Source organism: Amborella trichopoda, chromosome 10 (genome assembly GCF_054954075.1).
Source record: "Amborella trichopoda isolate Santa Cruz 75 chromosome 10, AtrichopodaSantaCruz75HAP2 v2.0, whole genome shotgun sequence".
Classification (NCBI taxonomy): domain Eukaryota; kingdom Viridiplantae; phylum Streptophyta; class Magnoliopsida; order Amborellales; family Amborellaceae; genus Amborella; species Amborella trichopoda.
Genome location: NC_142345.1, coordinates 44,026,972 through 44,045,442, shown reverse-complemented (window position 1 = coordinate 44,045,442; position 18,471 = coordinate 44,026,972). Strand labels below are relative to the sequence as shown.

Sequence of the window (18,471 nt, the reverse complement as noted above, 5' to 3'; positions counted from 1 at the left end):
TAGATATGCTCAATCTATTCTATTTTTTAATACTTAAATTTTATAATTAGAGATGAAAACAAATTTGCTACCTAATACTGAAAATTAAAATTCCAAAAATAATATAAATTGAGTAGATATATAAACCCTTAAACTTTTTAAAAATCAACAATCCATGTGAAAAATTGGTACTCCTCATCGTTATCGTTGTCATCGTACCCTTTTCCTAAATAAGATGGTAGTGTACGTGTGAAAATTAAAAATTTAACGCATGATTCACACCAATGTCCTGGTGAGTTAGATGTACACTATGGTGCATACGAGGAAGACAGAGAAAGTTCTTAATTGTTTTTACCATAGAATCAATGAATAGATGGTGATGGATGGACTCAGGACCCACCAGGATAGCAAGGAACCAATCTTCACTCTCTCCTCATCACCAGTCATTTATTGATGGGGCGGTAGAACACGTCATGAGCATTTTGTAACTGTGATCCAACGGATCGAAGGGTCTTACACACGTGCTAAAATGCTCAGCATTTTCCACAGTAATCGGAAACGAAACGGGTTTTCGTGAAGGGGTTTTAAGAAATGCAGAGCTCCTCTCTTCGATTCCACTTCCTCCGAGAAAACTAGTATGGGGTTAGGGTTTTGCGTACAGGGGTAAAGGATGCAGAGACTTAAGACCTCAGTTCCGCTTTCTCTGAGAAAACTAGGATTAGGGTTTTGCACGTCTTCTTCTGAGAAGATCTTAGCATCTGTGCTCTTTGAAAGGCTCCCTGTCGTGATTCCCAAGATTGACCCTCTAGTCTACGCATTTCAAGAGTTCGCGTAAGTGTTTAATGGAAAATGCGATGATTTTTTTTTCCATATTTTCGTTAACCATATGTTGTATTTCATTTTCGTTTTGGGTCATCTAAATTCATCTGAAAATTTTTCTGATTAATAATTATTTTGTTGGAATTAAACTATCTGAGAATTTTCCACTTAATGGAGATCGTATAGATCATCTGAAGCAGGTGGGATAGTGTTGTATTGTTTGGTTTGAATGATATTTTGCGTATACTTGGTCCAATTTTTTTAATACAAATATGCTATTCTGTTATTGTCGTTTGGAAATTGTTTCAAGTTTTTATTTATTTATTTTTTATAAATTATGAAATGCTGTTCACTGTGAGTACTGAAAGTTCTTTTTTTTACTGATATTTTGTTTCTTGTTTTTGTTTTGCTTCACTTCTAATTTATACGTTTCTAGTTTTTTGTGTTGATCATGTTAGCTATGTGTCGTTTTTTTTCCTTTCTTAAATTATGAAGTTCTGTTCACTATGAGGATTCAAAGTTTTTTTCTTTTTTTACTAATATTTTGTTTCTTGTTTGTTCTTTTCTTCACTTTTAATTTATACGTTTTTAGTTTTTTGCGTTGATCATGTTACCTTTGCTTCGTTGTTTTGAACTTTCTTTTACTATATATGATATATCCTGTTTGCAATTAACCATATTATGACAATGATTTGCCTTAGTTTTAGATTTTGAGTTTTAATCAGTCTAGAGCTATTTGGGTTTATTAAATGTCTTTTGTTATGAATTTTTGGCTAGTGCGAAGTTGTAAACTATAAAATTGTATGATAATTGAACATGACATGAGAACACAATGTTTAATGCTCTGTATATCAATCAGTGTTAGAAAAGAAGCCGGTCAGAACTAGCTAGAATCCTGAGCCTGAGTCAGGTCAACAGATTTGGCTTTGTTGAGTTGCCTGATTTGGTTTTAGGATCCCAGCAAGTCGCAATCTGAGTCTTTCCTTTAAAACAATGGTTTATTTGTTGGAATATGTTTGGATTTCATCAGATTTATTAATTTCTTTTAATAAACTTCTTGCGTGGCTAGTGATATTGTGATATAACGAGGGAGAATTTCAAGATTCCCATTCACTATGAAGAATTATTCACTTTGCTTGCACCACTCAGATGTCGAAACAAATGTAGAAAAAGGAGGAACACTTGAATATTATGAAACCAATAAAAATACAAACACTTTGATGTTGTAAATGCTCCATGTTAGGTTCCGGTGGCGCCAACAGTATGGACGGCAATATCCTGATGAGGTCTTAGGGAAAGCGGATGCCAGGTACTCTTAATTTTGATATACTCAACTCTAAATCCATTTTCATGTTTTGCTATGTTAATGGCTTCTGCGATGTTGGTTTCTGCGATGACTACATTAGTGTTGTTATTATTTCCACATTTATGAATTTCTTATTATTTAGGTGAGGGCTCGAACTATTATGATCACTTTCTTGGACTTTGGGAATATGAATATCTTTTTTCACCTCGATCATCTTTTGCTGTTTTTTGGTGTGGATGTGAATACTTGTTTTTGCTATGGTTACTTTATAATTTTTTTGAAAGCTCAAAACACCACATTATTTTTTCATCATTGTAATTGTGATCGTATTTGTACCAGGGGAAAAGGTGATTATCAAATTGATTATCAACCGGCTCCACGGATCACGGAAGCTGACAAGACTAATGATAGAAGGTATTTTTTGGCATAATATACGGTATCTGTGCTTGGTTTATTCATGTCATATACCATGTCAATGTTTTCTTTCAATGTTAGATGCATACAGGGCTTCGTAGGAGTTGAGGAATCAGTATTGGGTACTCGGAATAGATTCATAATAGATTCGTCGCTTTAAAGATAGCACAATTTTATAATCCCATTGCTAGCAGAACAAGAGTATCTGTACGAGTGTAATGGGGTCAGTATGTGTGGCATAACAAATCAAAATCACCATAGCTGTTCATTTCATGTGCAGTTTGTTGCTAGGCTTGATAATTCTCTCTGATTATTGGCTTACTAACCAGTAGATATTTGTTTGCATGGTGTATGGGCTTACGACAGTGGCTCATTTAATTTGATTAGCCATTGTTTGCCACAGTTATATAGTTGGACGGATTCCAGATATGCGTACTAGTCAGAAGTGGAAACGAGAGGGTGGTCTTACTACTTTGTTCTATGGTGTTGTAAGACAGAGCAGGTCTTGTTTTAACTGGCTGGTATAGAGGATTTTCGTATGCTTTAGGTGATTGTGGGTTTGGTATCAGTTCGAGTGAGGTCTTGGATGGATGAAAGTTCATGACAACTAAGAGGGTTGGAGAAATGGGTTAGGACCCCTTTTTTCTTTTGGGTGGGAGTTGGGGAGGGGGGTACACACACACACATGCATGCGGACATATTGCGAAGGTTGTGACTAGTGCTGAAAAATGCAGTTAAGCTGGCATTATACTAGACATAAACATTCTCAAACATGAATTCCATGAATGTGAATATGATAAAGCTATAATTCCTTTTTTTTTTCTTTCTTTCCCCATGTAGTTTAGCGATAGGATTTTGGAACATAGTGCTTTAATTTTCATCACCTCAGATAGACATAACACTCATGAACAGACAAGGAAGGCAATGGGTTACACACCCAAGAGATTGGGAAACTTGATTGCCCCTGTCAAATGTCAATCTCCCTAGTCCTCTCCTCAACTTTGTGGGTCAATCTCAAATATCTTGCCTGAACTTTTCATCAAAGTATGGTCCTACATCAAGACCAACAAAGTCCTGGTAACCTCTTCACTTCCATTGATTTTTGAGGTGTCGTGTTCTTCCCATGGCGGGCATTTGAAATTTTATCATGGCTATAGGTAGAAAAAAGGATAATTCTTTCTTTTGCTTTGTAGCGTTTTGACTTGCTAAGAATTCTCAGATTGTGAGGTCGTGACTGTTCTACATTCCTTACTATTGTAGATGTTTAAAATGATTCATATTAGCTAACAAGACACTTAAGTCGTTGATGCTTGATTGGAAGATATTGTTTTGTGATGTCCTGTAAGCTCATAATATGCATCAGAATGGGTCAAGGAGTTCATATGCTATTATGCTTGTGATGTTCCTGTAAGCTCCTAATATGCATCAGAATGGGTTAAGGAGTTCATATGCTATTATGCTTGTGCTTGAGCAATTTTTTCTTTGTTCCCATGTCTTGTTTGCTTGATAAGAATGAAAAATGATAGAGAAGAAATCATTTACAGAACAAATATTTAGATTTGAGGGAAGGGAAAGTTAACATGGAACTCAGCCCTAACTAGTGTCCAAGTGAAGGTCCATCACAATTATTTTTAATTATTGATTGTCGAGGCTACTCATGGGGCACACACTATGTTGCAAAATGGGAAATGTTGATACCTGTTAATCTCCTTGGAGAAAGAGCAGTCACAGATGATTAACATACAATGTCACTTAATCTATTTAACTTGTATACTGATATAATGAATTTTAAACATAATGAAGACGCTTCATCTATGCTTTGTACATTGATGTCCGCAACAAAATCAAAGTAGCAATGTCATGTGAGTTGACTTTGGCTGTCGACAATGTCTCAGTGGTTTCCTGGTGGTAAGCTTTGGTAGATGCTGAGTAAAACCATCTCCTTGCTTATAATCGCTCGAAACGCATGTTCACTTCTTGCAGAAACCTAGAGGGGGATCCACATTCTGCTTTTCTGTTCGTCATGTGGGTGGATGTTGTTAGTTTGATATCCCTTTTTTAATGAGGTTGTTTTGTATGATATAACAATATGCTTTACAATTTGCACAACCCTGCTTGTGTACAAGATTTACAGTACGAAGGCCTTAAAAAAAGTAGCCCACTAAGGAGAAAACTCAGACGACTTGAAAAATGCTCGAGGGTGGAGCTGTGGTTATAGTTTTTTTGGTTTGGGTTTCTTATGCGTGGTTGATGAGAAGCTCGCATTGAGGGTACCTTGTTTGCCAGGCTGTTTGCAATGTTGTTGGCCTCACACCATGTGTGGTTTAAAGAAACTCTTCTCAGAAATGTGTTTAGTCTCCAAGGACCTGTGTGGCATTTGTTTGCCTAGTTGATGGCATGTTCAAATCACCCTCAACCACTTGGGTCGGCCCCCAACTTTGGTGACATAATTTGAGCCCTCGGAGCAGCGTGAGGGCCTCGCCATGGTTGAAGTAGGAGGTCTAACAAGCCCCAAGAAAGGCAAAAGTGTATCACCCTGACAATCCCTAGAAACCCCTTTGACACTGGCTGGGGTTGTTGGGTGAACATCCATTGAAATTGAATTTGTTGGTGCCAAGTTTTGGGGCAGTCCAATGGGAGAATCGATTGGGTGGATTCCGGCTTAATGGTTAGTTGGATATCTCATCAAGAAGAGGAAAAAAGATATCTCATCAAGAAGAAGAAGAAAGATAAGGACGAGAGAAACAACATGATAGCTTGAGAGAGAGACAGATGCGTGAATCTCTATCTATGTTGGGCAGCATCTTGATTATAACATCAAATGGTATGTGCGATTACGCAAAGGCCTTTAACATCATTCCAAAGATATCACATTATTTAATAAAATAACGAAACAGATGACAATAATGCCTCTTATACATACGATACATATTCTAAAGCATGGTCTAACACCTCTTTCAAATTGTTAAATGTCCTTGAACATGTAAAATTTGCCTTTTAGAAAGTGGTACCATTCATTGGTGAGCTATTGGGTGAAAATGCCAGCAATCTGGGTTTTGAATTTTGATGCCAATATAATCCATTTAAATCGCCTCTACTTCTATGTTCTTGCACACAAAATGGTAAACGATATCTGTGTGCTTAGTACGATCATTAGAGTTGAGAAATAGGAATAGCTACAATAGCAACTGCACTCTGATTATTGCAATAGATACTGTATTGTTGTACTTTATAACCAAAAGATATGGCCAAATTCTAGACCTAAGAAATCTCTACCACAATGCTGCCTAATGCTCTAAACTCCTTGGATCATGCTATGCTCTTTTGCTTTTCGCTCCTCCAAGATATCAGATTCCAAATAAACACAATATCCTGAGATTGATTTGGGTGAATCAAGATCTCTTGCTCAGTCGGCGTCGGTGTAGCCAATGATGGAAGTGATGCATACACCATTTATGTATTTTTTAGGTATATAATGCCATGATTGATGGTGCCTTTAACATATGGACATTATGTATTTTAATGCCTCATGTGAACATTGGTAGGTGCATGCATAATTTGACGCACTTGATTTACCACGTAGGCTATGTCAAACAAGTGAGGTTGAGGTATTGTAGTGGTCCTACCATACTTTGGTACTTTTTTGGTTCTTAAAATAGTGTCCTTTCATTTCCTCTCAATCTTTTGTTGAGGGTTGCTGGAGTGGTTGATGAATTGCAATGCAACAAATTATTGCATTTTAAGTATGTAAAGTACATCGGTCTAAGAAGGGTGAGGACCTTAAACTTTTCCCTTGTCCCAAGCCCGGGTAAAAGAAGTGGGTTGCGTTAGGTAAACAACCAGTATAAAACTTTGCCACATTTTATCATGAATCCTGAACCTATGTTATTGGTCTTATTAACCCTTGATAGAGAGGAATGGAGGGACATGATTCATATAGCTGACCCTAATTAATTGAGATAAGGCTTGGATGATGATGATGATATATATATATATATGTCTATACATGGAGAAGTATAGAATGAGACCATTTACCTTTGGTACAAAATGGTCACAATTAATCTTGATCTTTGGATGTGAAATTAGGTGGCTGCATTTATTCCATCGACCAAGCTCAAACTTGAAAGGAAATTTTCTCGAATTTTATGACACACCCAAGCTATCAAATTTCACATTGGATGGTTATAAGTAATTGTGACCACCTTGTATCAAAGGTAAATGGTCTCGTTATATACAATCCCTTCTCCAGCAAGCAATCAATCCTGAGCCACAACCTCCTTCAGCCAATCACATCCTTTGCCTTCATCAGCAAGCAATTGATTTCAACCACTCATTCAAGACCAAGCCCTCTATAAATACCTCTTCAACAAAGAAGAATTTAGAGCATCAAGGATATCTTCCAGCATACTAGCAGACGATCTCGCAGCAGCAGCACAGCAGCACAGCAGCATAGTTTCTTTAGATCTAGATCTTCTCATACTTTCTCTCTCATAAGATCTTTTCTCTTCTTCTTACCTTCTTCTCTTCTCAATCTGTATCTAAGACAAAGGTCATCGACGACTGAACTTCATAAAGTCGGTAACCTCCATAACTTTTATGTGTGATTGTAATCAGTCCTCTTTACCTTCCTATTTGCCTTCCGAGTGGAGGAAATTCGCAAGCCTGTGTATATGTAATCAGTGAGTAATGCAGTTCAAGTTAGTCTTTACTTTTAAAATTTCTGATTATACTCATACTTCTTGGATTGTCTTTGACATTTCAGTATTACCAATTATTGTTATAATATTTGCATTTCTTTATTACATTTCTATACTTCAGCAATTAATAACCTATAATACTACAATCTTTTCTTACTTATTATAAATTCCGCAATCTTTTATAATTTCCTTACCAGTTTAATACTTAGGGAGATTCTTGGGCAAAAGATGGTATCAGAGCCAACCCTGTATTAGAGATCTCATAGTATTACCAGTTTTGCTATCTTAAGAAACTTAAGAAATTTATCCATTAGAGAAAGTTGGTCCGAGTGTTAAGACACGAGACGAAAAGGTCTTATGCAAAGTACCGCCAAGGCCGAGGAAGAGCCGTTAGGGAAAACGCTGGACTTTTGGTCGTCCTGAGTTGTCATTATCCGCAACCTAATAATGGAGAAATTTATTAAGAATCTAACAGATACCACAACTAGTAAGACTAATAGAACTCTAAGAATTAAAAATAAAGAAGAACTTGTTATCAATAATATTGAAAATCAAATCCAGAACTGGAACATACCCAAGGTTCCCATATCTGATATTTACAAAAAAGGTACATTCGACCTTAAAGTCGGATATGCCATTAAAACAGTAGAAGAAACTCTTTCTGTTACTAGTAATCAAGAAGATTTCCAATTACTATCTAAAAAAATATTACAAGTTCATCAAAATAAGAATTATAAATATTTACATATAGGATTAATACAAGTAGCAGTTAAACCACTCACTAGACTAGGACTAAATAATTCTATTCTAGTTTGTTTACGAGATACTAGACATAACAAATTCTCAGATTCGCTACTAGGAATGGTAGAAACTAGTTTATGTAGTGGACCAATATATTTCAATTGCTTTCCAAATTATTCTGTATCATTAACAGACCCAAATATATTAAATGTTTTATCTTTAAATCTTAAAACACAAGGATTTGACATGATGACGGGTTCACAAAATATAGCCATTATTTATAGGATATATTATAAGGTAATGAATACATTATGTCCTAATATACTCCAAATAGACAATAAGGGACAAACAATATTTTTTCAAACCAATATAGAAAAATCAAATACGATCATACCAAAAACAATATCATGGTCAGATATAGTCCTACCCCATACCTGGGCTATTCATAATAACAACCAACCATCATCACAAAATCCTATTCAGAACATCCCAGACAGAATTTCAGAATATACGGATGGAAATGTTGAAATCCAATTTACTAATAATAGAATTCTAGATAAGGCATCCACATCAGAAACCATAAGCAACCATTCTTTCAGAGATTTAGAACCTCCACGAAAATCCGTTACATCCTATGATCGGAATTCTCATATATCAGCTACTCCAATTTCAAAACCACAGTTAGAAGGGTTTTTACGCACATCTGATAATATTATTATACCTCAATATGAACAAGCTGAATCAGGATTTATCCAAGTGCTACAAATTGAAGAAACATTTACAAAGGAAGATATTATAAATGATTTTCTATCTCCAGAAAATGATAATATCAGAAAATGGTATGTTAAAGAATTCAAACCAAGATTAGTAGAATTATTCCATTCTCAATTTAATAAATGGAGACAAAAAGGTAATAAAGGAAAATGTTTTTTCGATTGGTTAAGAGATACTCTTAAACAACATAATATCCCAATTCCTGAGTTTGAATTAAATACTGTAGAAACTCAATACACTACCTTTAATATAACAGAAGGAAAATCAATTAAATCCATACACCCTCCAGAACAAAGTCTGAAAATACAAGGGATGGCAACTACGGTACCAAAAGGTTCAGAACAAACTGAAGGATCGCCATCTACCCAAATAGTTGTCTATGAAACAGTAGCCACACCTTACAAATTAAATAATGCTAATATACCTCGTATCGAGTTACTTCCACACATAATTGAACAAAACAATTATACAAATCTCTGTCTTCATACCCTTGGAAAACAATCAAATAGAATAGAAAATTTATTACAACCACCTAGTCACAAAGAGAAAAAACAATTGTTTTTCAAACCACCTCCTGATTTGAATAAAGAAAAATTTTTTATAGGCGAAGATAATACTACTCTTATGGGACAACTAATTTCTAAATTATCAAAATTAGAAATAAAAGAACCTAAGCCAACGATAGTAATATCCGCCCCTATTCTCCCAGATAATACTAAAGGAAAAGAGAAAATTCCTGAACATGATACTATGACATTACAAGAAGAAACACTTTTCCAAACAAATGAAATCATCGAACCATCTATAGAACCATCAATTGTTAATACAATACAAAATATGCAAAAAGCATTCTCCGAAATACAACTTAATCCAGAAAGTATCAATCGGATTAATTATAATAAAAATTGGCAACCAATAAATGCTCGTCTTTATTATAAAAGACCAACTCCTATTGATATACAATTAGAAGAAGACTTGACAAGTCATACTTCTACATATTCTGGAAGGACCATCATAGATTGGAATATAGACGGTATCTCTGATCATAAAATACTGGATACAATGAAGCATATGACTATGTATGCATCTGCTTGCAAAATGGCTGGAAGCCATGACCAAGAGATAGCCAAAGCTATAGTCTCAGGCTTCACTGGATGGCTGAGAGGATGGTGGGATTCATATTTAAATGAACAAACAAAACAAAATATATTAACCAATACTAGGCAATGGACAGCAAAAAATGAACATAATCAGGATATGGTATATTCTGAGAGTGATGCTGTCAATTCTCTAATATACACCATTGCTCTTCATTTCATAGGGAATACATCAATACTTGCAGCAAGAACTGCTGACCTTCTATCCAATTTAAGATGTCCAACATTATCACATTATAAATGGTATAAAGACGTTTTTTTCTCCCGACTACTTATCCGAGAAGATAGTCATCTAGATCACTGGAAAGAAAAATTTGTAGCAGGACTACCTTATCTCTTTGCTGAAAAAGTAAAGGAACGTCTCAAAAATAAAAATAGCGGTATGATCAATTATTCCCAATATACTTTAGGCGAGTTATCTTCAGAAATTTGTGCCGAAGGCTTAGCCCTATGCACAGACTTAAAACTCAAAAAACAACTCGAAAAACAGAATTTAAGTGGTAAGAAAGAATTAGGTGATTTCTGCCAACAATTTGGCTATCATATGGACCACGGTCATATAGATAAAACTAAACCGCCCAAAATACATAAAGTATATAAGAAGAAAAAACATCGAGATAAACCCGATAAAACATATAAATCTTTTCCAACTAAACAGAAAAAATACAAGAAGTTTACAAAACGTTTTGCTTCTAAATCATTTCAAAATAAGAAAAAATTACCTATATGTTATAAATGTGGCAAAGTAGGCCATTACAAAAGTCAATGCAAAGTTAAACAAAAATTAAACTCCATTGCTTTAGATGAATCCATTCGAAATAAAATTTATGATATTATCCAATTATACGATTCAGAAACATCAAGTACAGACACTACCTCTTCCAGTAGTGATACTTCTTTCCTCGGAACAATACATAATGATGATTTTTATTGGTCAAATAACAGTTCGGATATTGACGATGATAATGAAATATGCAACTGTCCTATATCATCTGATATTCATACATTAACAAAAGAAGATAATCTTATTTTAGATTTGATAGAAAAAATATCCGATCCCAATGAAAAAAGAGAAATAATTACTCAATTTATAAATCTAACTAAATCAAAACCAAAACATACACCATTAATTAAACCTCCTGATAATTATAATTTTTCTGATATTATGAAAAGAATCAGCCAGCATGAAGCTACCCAAAAGGAACCTACTATTACTGAACTCAAAGCTGAAGTTAATACTGTCAAAATAGAATTATCCCAACTAAAAACAAGAATTCAAATTCTTGAACTTCATAATACTTCTGAAGTACAGACTGAGGAAGACATGGTAGAATTCAATCATTTACTCAAATCATATCATCCCAATGATTATTCAAATCATCCTAATGATTATTTAGATCAAATACATTATGGCGAATCTTCATCCAATAGACATTCGGTTAATATAATAAATAAAGTGATCACACAAAAATGGTTTGTATTAATAACTATTGTAATAAATGATGAATTTGAGTTTCAATCTTTAGCATTAATAGATTCAGGAGCTGATTTAAATTGTCTTAATGAAGGACTAGTTCCTACTAAATATTTTGATAAAACCACCCAAATCCTTAATACAGCCGATGGTAGTAGACTATTTATCAAATACAAACTTTCCAATGCAAAAATATGTACGGAAGGACATTGCTTCCCTACTCCATTCATCATGGTCAAAGGACTCAGTCAAGCTGTAATCTTAGGAGTCCCTTTTCTTACTTTATTATATCCAGTTACAGTTTCCCATACAGGCCTTGAAACAAATATACATGGTACACCCATTAGATTTGAATTTCTTGATAAACCAAGAATTAAAGAAATAAATACTGTTAAACAAAATATCAAAAATAAAGAAAGCTTCTTAGGATCATTACAATTGGAAATCAAACATAAGATTATAAGCGAAAACCTCCAATCTTCTGAAATGATACAAAAAATACATCATCTTAAGAATATTATTGAAAAAGAAATATGTAATGAACTACCCAATGCATTTTGGCATCGAAAACAACATATAGTAGGATTACCATATGAAACCAGTTTTGATGAATCAAAAATACCAACTAAGGCTAGGCCAATCCAAATGAATACCGAACTACTACAAACATGTCAAACAGAAATAAATAATCTACTCCAAAAGAAATTAATACGTCCTAGTACTTCTCCCTGGAGTTGTTCTGCTTTCTATGTTAACAAAAATGCTGAACAAGAACGAGGTGTTCCTCGACTAGTCATCAATTATAAACCCCTTAATAAAGTTTTAAAATGGATCCGATATCCTATTCCAAATAAAAAAGATCTACTAGATAGATTATTACATGCTGTAATCTTCTCCAAATTCGATTTAAAATCCGGTTTTTGGCAAATCCAAATAAACGAAAAAGATAAATATAAAACAGCCTTTAATGTTCCCTTTGGACAATATGAATGGAATGTCATGCCATTTGGATTGAAAAATGCTCCATCTGAATTTCAAAAAATAATGAATGATATATTCAATCCCTTTTCCAAATTTATGATTGTTTATATCGATGATATTCTAGTCTTTTCTGAGTCCATAGAACAGCATTTCAAACACTTACGTACTTTTATCCATTCAATAAAGACATCTGGTTTAGTAGTTTCTTCTTCAAAGATAAACTTATTTCAAACAAAAATCAGATTCTTAGGACATAATATAAATCAAGGAACTATCATCCCAATTGATCGCTCAATACTTTTTGCTGATAAATTCCCTGATAAAATCTTAAATAAAACTGAATTACAACGCTTTCTAGGATGTCTAAATTACATAAGTGATTTTTACCAAAATCTTGCTTTAGATGCAAAACCTCTTTATGATCGCTTAAAAAAGCATCCTCCCCCATGGACTGATATTCATACTTTAGCTGTCCAACGCCTTAAACTTAAAGCTAAAGAACTTCCATGTTTAAACCTCGTTGATCCCATTGCATTTAAAATCATTGAATGCGATGCTTCTGATCTTGGCCTTGGAGGCATCTTAAAACAATCTCTTAATAATTCTAAGGAACAATTAATACGGTTTACTTCAAAAGCCTGGAATCCAACTCAAAAGAATTATTCCACTGTTAAAAAGGAACTACTTGCTATCATCCATTGCTCCCTAAGTATTAAACTGGTAAGGAAATTATAAAAGATTGCGGAATTTATAATAAGTAAGAAAAGATTGTAGTATTATAGGTTATTAATTGCTGAAGTATAGAAATGTAATAAAGAAATGCAAATATTATAACAATAATTGGTAATACTGAAATGTCAAAGACAATCCAAGAAGTATGAGTATAATCAGAAATTTTAAAAGTAAAGACTAACTTGAACTGCATTACTCACTGATTACATATACACAGGCTTGCGAATTTCCTCCACTCGGAAGGCAAATAGGAAGGTAAAGAGGACTGATTACAATCACACATAAAAGTTATGGAGGTTACCGACTTTATGAAGTTCAGTCGTCGATGACCTTTGTCTTAGATACAGATTGAGAAGAGAAGAAGGTAAGAAGAAGAGAAAAGATCTTATGAGAGAGAAAGTATGAGAAGATCTAGATCTAAAGAAACTATGCTGCTGTGCTGCTGTGCTGCTGCTGCGAGATCGTCTGCTGGTATGCTGGAAGATATCCTTGATGCTCTGAATTCTTCTTTGTTGAAGAGGTATTTATAGAGGGCTTGGTCTTGAATGAGTGGTTGAAATCAATTGCTTGCTGATGAAGGCAAAGGATGTGATTGGCTGAAGGAGGTTGTGGCTCAGGATTGATTGCTTGCTGGAGAAGGCTTCGTAAAGATAAGGAGATGATACGTGGCTATCACTGATTTGCTGATGACTAATGGAGAATCTTGTATAGTGATGATGCGTGTGATCTGTGGTAGGAGTTCTTCGTATGTGTGGGAGAAGAAGGGAATTGGTCCATGGATATTGATTGATGTGACCTGGAAAGGGAGCAAGGTTGTCCTTTATGTGACGTGGCCTTTGTCGTCTTATGAAGAGGGAATCTTTCCTGTAGAGGGAGTGCAACGTGGCTTTTGTCGTTTATGCAGAAGGAATCTTTCCTGTAGAGGGACGCGTCTTCTTTATTGGAAAGAGAATATTGTATGCTGTAGTAGTCTTATCGATGTCTTTTCAATCATGTCGGTATTGAAGAAGGAATTGGATCATCGGGTCGGGTCAGTCAGTGGGCCTTTGGCTGAAATCATCCAACAGGGGGTTTCCTGACTGGACTGTTTCTTCTGACGATGCTGGTACGGTTGCATTGGGAGTGAAAACATGGAGCAATGTTTGCTCTATTTCCTCAAACGTAGCATTGGGATTTGACTGTTTCAACCTTTTGAGATAGGCTGAGAAAGTAGGGAGACTGACTGTATTATATGTAGCAGAGTTAAAGGTTGTGGGTTGTGGAGGTATTCTTTTTAAAGGTAAAGTAGCAGGATTAGTACTGAAGATATCCCACCATTTAACCTTTACTGTTTTGCCAAGTTGGGGAATGTAAGTATAGTCAAGAGTATTATTTTCAGAGATTGAATATTCCCATTTGAGAATCCAGGGAATTTGGTAGATGGCCATGAAATAAAGGTGGTAATCATCGGATTCAGTGCAAGTATTATATTCAACAAATTTAGTTTGTAAGGCTTGAAAGGGCTCTGGCATTATTTGGGTTAAAGATCCCCAGATTAAGAACCAATGTCGGAACCAGCTAGGGAATCTTTCAAGGATAGGGAATTTGAATTGGATATACCAGGAGTGTGTATTATTTTGATTTTGGTAAGCAAAGACTTTGTGCCATGCTTCAATATATTCACTATACTTATATGATTTATATTGAAATCCTGGATTGAGAAGCTTTTTCCCTTGATTGGGATTGCAACCCCAATCTTCATATGAAAGTAACCTTTTGATTTGCAATTTTGAATATGCAAATATTTTGGTATTGTCTTGGTAGAAATGTACTATGGAAACTGAACCAGTTTCCATAAGTATGGCTTCATACCATTCTCGATTCTTGATACCATAAGAAGAGTTCATATGGTTGGATAAATATAGGGGAGCTATTTTACATGGGTCTAAGCCAATATGGTTATCTGAGATAATAGTTTCTGGTAAGAAAGCAGTGTCAGTATATACTGACTTGGGAGAATTTGAAGTTTGTTTATTGGGATACGATGCTGGGGTGAATGCTGGACTTGGGGTAACAAATGGACTTTGTGGAGGAGATTGGATTATGTATTCTGGTACATTTGTGGACCTCAAGGGTGACATAGGGGTTAGGTCAAGAGGAGAATGACTGGGCATGAGAGGCCCATATCTATTGCTTTGAATTAGGTCCATTGGTTGTTTGCCTTTGGAAGAAGGATTCATTTTTGTATTAGTAATATGTTTAGAGATATGCAAACCTTGAGAAGAGAAAACTGTAGGGCGAAATGTCCTGTTGTCTTCTTTAGGAGGATGATGGTGGATATGGTCCCCCCTGCAAAAATTCACGGGTTAAGAAGTCAGGAAGGGAATTAGAAGAGCCGTGCAGATGTTCAATGGAAAAATCGAATGCAGATAAAATTGCTTGCCAACGGGCAAAAATTTGTTTAGAAACAAGATTTTGGACATCTTTTTGCAGAATATCCTTTGCAGCTTTACAATCAGTGCGTATGAGAAAATGTTGATTGAGAATACCTTTAAATAGACTAGAGATCTATAAAGTTGTATGAGAAAATGTTGATTGAGAATACCATAAATAGTCTACTACCGCTATATATATATATGAAAGGTCAGCCCACTAGTTGATGGTCACGATTGTATTTCGTATTTGAATTTTATTTTTTTGGTACAAATCTAATCACTTGAAATTTGGACCGTCAATTTTTAAAAAGTATGCGAATCTAATAAAAATATAGAAAAAATAATTCACAAAAAATAAATAGATCAAAATAGTTCACGGTTGTTTTGGTAAATTTATTTTTTTGAATTATTTTTGTAATATTTTTATTAGGTGCGCCTTGATGAGAAGATGGATGCTCCAAATTTCATATAATTTGGATTTGTATAAAAAAGAGTTAAATTCAAATACAAAATGCAGTCGTGACTGTTAGATCGGCCCAAATTCAACCTGGGCCATTAGGCTTACACTATTCCATCTGCCATGGGCTAACAGGATCTTTTCCCATTATATATATTGTGATAAGTAGTTATTAATATCATGATGGTCAGTTTGCTTTATCATTGTTTTCCTCCCTTTATAGGTCATTACAGAGGGCACTTGATAGAAGACTCTATCTGCTCTTGTATGGTACTGCATTTGGTACATCAAATAAAAATCCAGTTTGGCACTTTCCTGAGAAGGTTTATGGGACTGAAGAAACATTGCGCAAGGTGAGGCTCTCGCAGTTTTATCTTGTGCACTGAGCATCAACTCTCTCTCTCTCTCTCTCTCTTAAGAATAACTGAATCTGATATCTCAGTGTGCAGAATCAGCTTTACAATCTGTGATTGGAGACCTTTCCAATACATACTTTGTTGGGAATGCTCCTTTTGCTCATATGGCTATACAGCCCTTTGAGTCAGATTCTGATCTTCCCACTTTCAAGGTATGTGCTTTTATGATCTACCTCTATTTTCCTTTTGTTGGCCGAATCTTATAATCTATGTTATCTATAATCTGCAACATATTTTCTGGCCTCTTTGAGCCTCTTCAATCAGCTATTTGTGCTTTGTTGCATCTTATTCTATGCATTACAGGCGGGCATTGTATCCACTCTAATAGGCCATTCACTTTTGCTACAAGGAAGTCATAAACACCCTTAGCCATCAGATGTGAAATTCGACACTTACATAGTTCGAGAAATTATATTTTTGATTTTGTACCAGTCATTAGCACACCTTGAGTCACCCGATTTCACATCTAATGGTCGATAATGATTGTTATTTCCTTATACTAAAAATATTTCCTTATAGGTGCTTTTGATGTTTTTTGTCATTTACATTTAGCATAATTACATATTGGTAAAAATTTATCCAAAAGGGAAATGCATAAGAGGCACAATATTTTTTATTAGGCATGAGTAACTCATCTTTTGCTCACTGAAAGTCTATTGAACCCCTATTTGGTTTAGTTTGCTCCTTTAGTTTTCTTCTTCTCTTTTAATTTTTCCACAAAATGCAATTGTTGCCATCTTTGCATAGCTTGCAGAGTTCAATGTCTACTGTCACCCAAACATGGGTTTGATGGATCTGTTTTCTCACATGGATTGTATAAATTTCCATTTGGTTGTGTACTCACATTCATGAGAGGGAGGGAGGGAGGGAGTGGGTGGGGGCGGTGGGTTGGGGTGGGGCCGGTGGGTTGGGAGAATACAGATCTCGAAGATGCTTGTTGCTGAACTTGGAACGCGTTCTACTCTTTTGGTATGCATCTCTCAAATTAGGCAGCAAGCAGTCTTGTTGAAGTGCTTTGGTAAGCAGCCAAATTTGGAAATCATGGCTTGGTGCGTATAGGCTTTACGAAAAGATAAAAGTAGTGGCTAATATGCTTTTTAGCTGTTGAATTTATAGATTTGGAGCTATGGGTTCATGTGCAATCTTTTGAAATTAAAGGAAAATCTCGGCTGCGTTTGACATTTTATTTTCCTTCACTGGATTATGTAACTTTGCAGGTTGGATATATCACTTGATTACATAATTTATTTCTTGATTTATTTGCAGAGATTCTTCTTCAAGTCACAAGTGATTGGCACCAGCAGGTTTGGTGTGAGGGAGTGTGAGGATCACGTTTGGGTGACCAAAGACGAATTGTTGGAATACTTCCCAGACCAAGCTGCATTCCTCAACAAGATGATCATCAGCTGATAAAAAAAGCAATTTTGGTCCAATTTTGTGTTGTAGAAAAATGTTGAAATATTCTTATTAAAAAATCTTCAGTGATCTGGGTCTCGGTTTGTGATTACGTACGAGGAAGAACACTCTCTATATGTGGTCTCCGGGCTTGATCAAGAAAGTAGAGAATCTAGAATCGTCTTTGAACTCGAAAGTGAAATTTAGTGGTTTGGTGTGCATGTGTTGTCTCTTTTTAGATTTGTGGAAATTGTTTGCTTATAAGTTATATGGACACTGAGATGGGTGTCCTATCTGGTACGCATCTTAGATGTCTGGTACTTGGCCAAAAACCCCAGATGGTTCCAATACATTTGTATATTTGTATTGAAGGGGATCATGTCGGTTCTTTTGCAGTGAGGGATGTACTATTTTTGTTGGGAGCTTAGGGACATTTCCATGATATAGGGATGGTTTTACAACTAGAAAAGTATAAAAAATTCTGCCATCTTCCTGCTTTTCCCTGCTCGTATAGCTCTCCCTGGTTTGATTGGCGGAGAGCCACCTGGTTGGTAGCTTTCCGTGTCTGTCCCCTACTCCCATCCCCTGCTCAATCGATGTTAAAGCATCTATGTTAGGGAAATTTATCAAAATACACCAACATTTGAACCATTTTACGTTGAATGTATTTTGATAAATTTGAATACTCATTTTGATGTATCATTAGTTGGGCTAT

The 18,471-nt window shown here is 35.3% G+C and overlaps 1 protein-coding gene across 2 annotated transcripts; it reads left to right on the top strand.

Moving 5' to 3' along the window:
* The first annotated feature begins 552 nt into the window (after positions 1 to 552).
* Positions 553 to 17,977, top strand: DECOY (decoy). Of its 2 annotated transcripts, none has more exons than XR_016042280.1 (6): positions 553 to 810; positions 2,042 to 2,107; positions 2,444 to 2,518; positions 16,169 to 16,298; positions 16,395 to 16,513; positions 17,628 to 17,977. XR_016042280.1 is itself a non-coding variant. In XM_006857587.4 (6 exons), the coding sequence occupies exons 1-6, from the start codon at positions 650 to 652 to the stop codon at positions 17,769 to 17,771; spliced, it is 702 nt and encodes a 233-aa protein (XP_006857649.1). In that variant the 5' UTR covers positions 553 to 649; the 3' UTR covers positions 17,772 to 17,977. The 2 variants fall into 2 exon arrangements, 1 of the variants encoding a protein (XP_006857649.1); XM_006857587.4 differs by having other exon boundaries at positions 16,388 to 16,513.
* Positions 17,978 to 18,471: the final 494 nt, after the last annotated feature.

Bases quoted from the DNA above. Each gene is read 5' to 3' on its own strand.
- DECOY (XM_006857587.4), top strand. From the start codon at position 650: ATGCAGAGACTTAAGACCTCAGTTCCGCTTTCTCTGAGAAAACTAGGA. The intron at 2,108-2,443 runs GTACTCTTAATT...TATTTGTACCAG, and splicing joins TTAGGGAAAGCGGATGCCAG to GGGAAAAGGTGATTATCAAA. The intron at 16,514-17,627 runs GTATGTGCTTTT...ATTTATTTGCAG, and splicing joins CTGATCTTCCCACTTTCAAG to AGATTCTTCTTCAAGTCACA.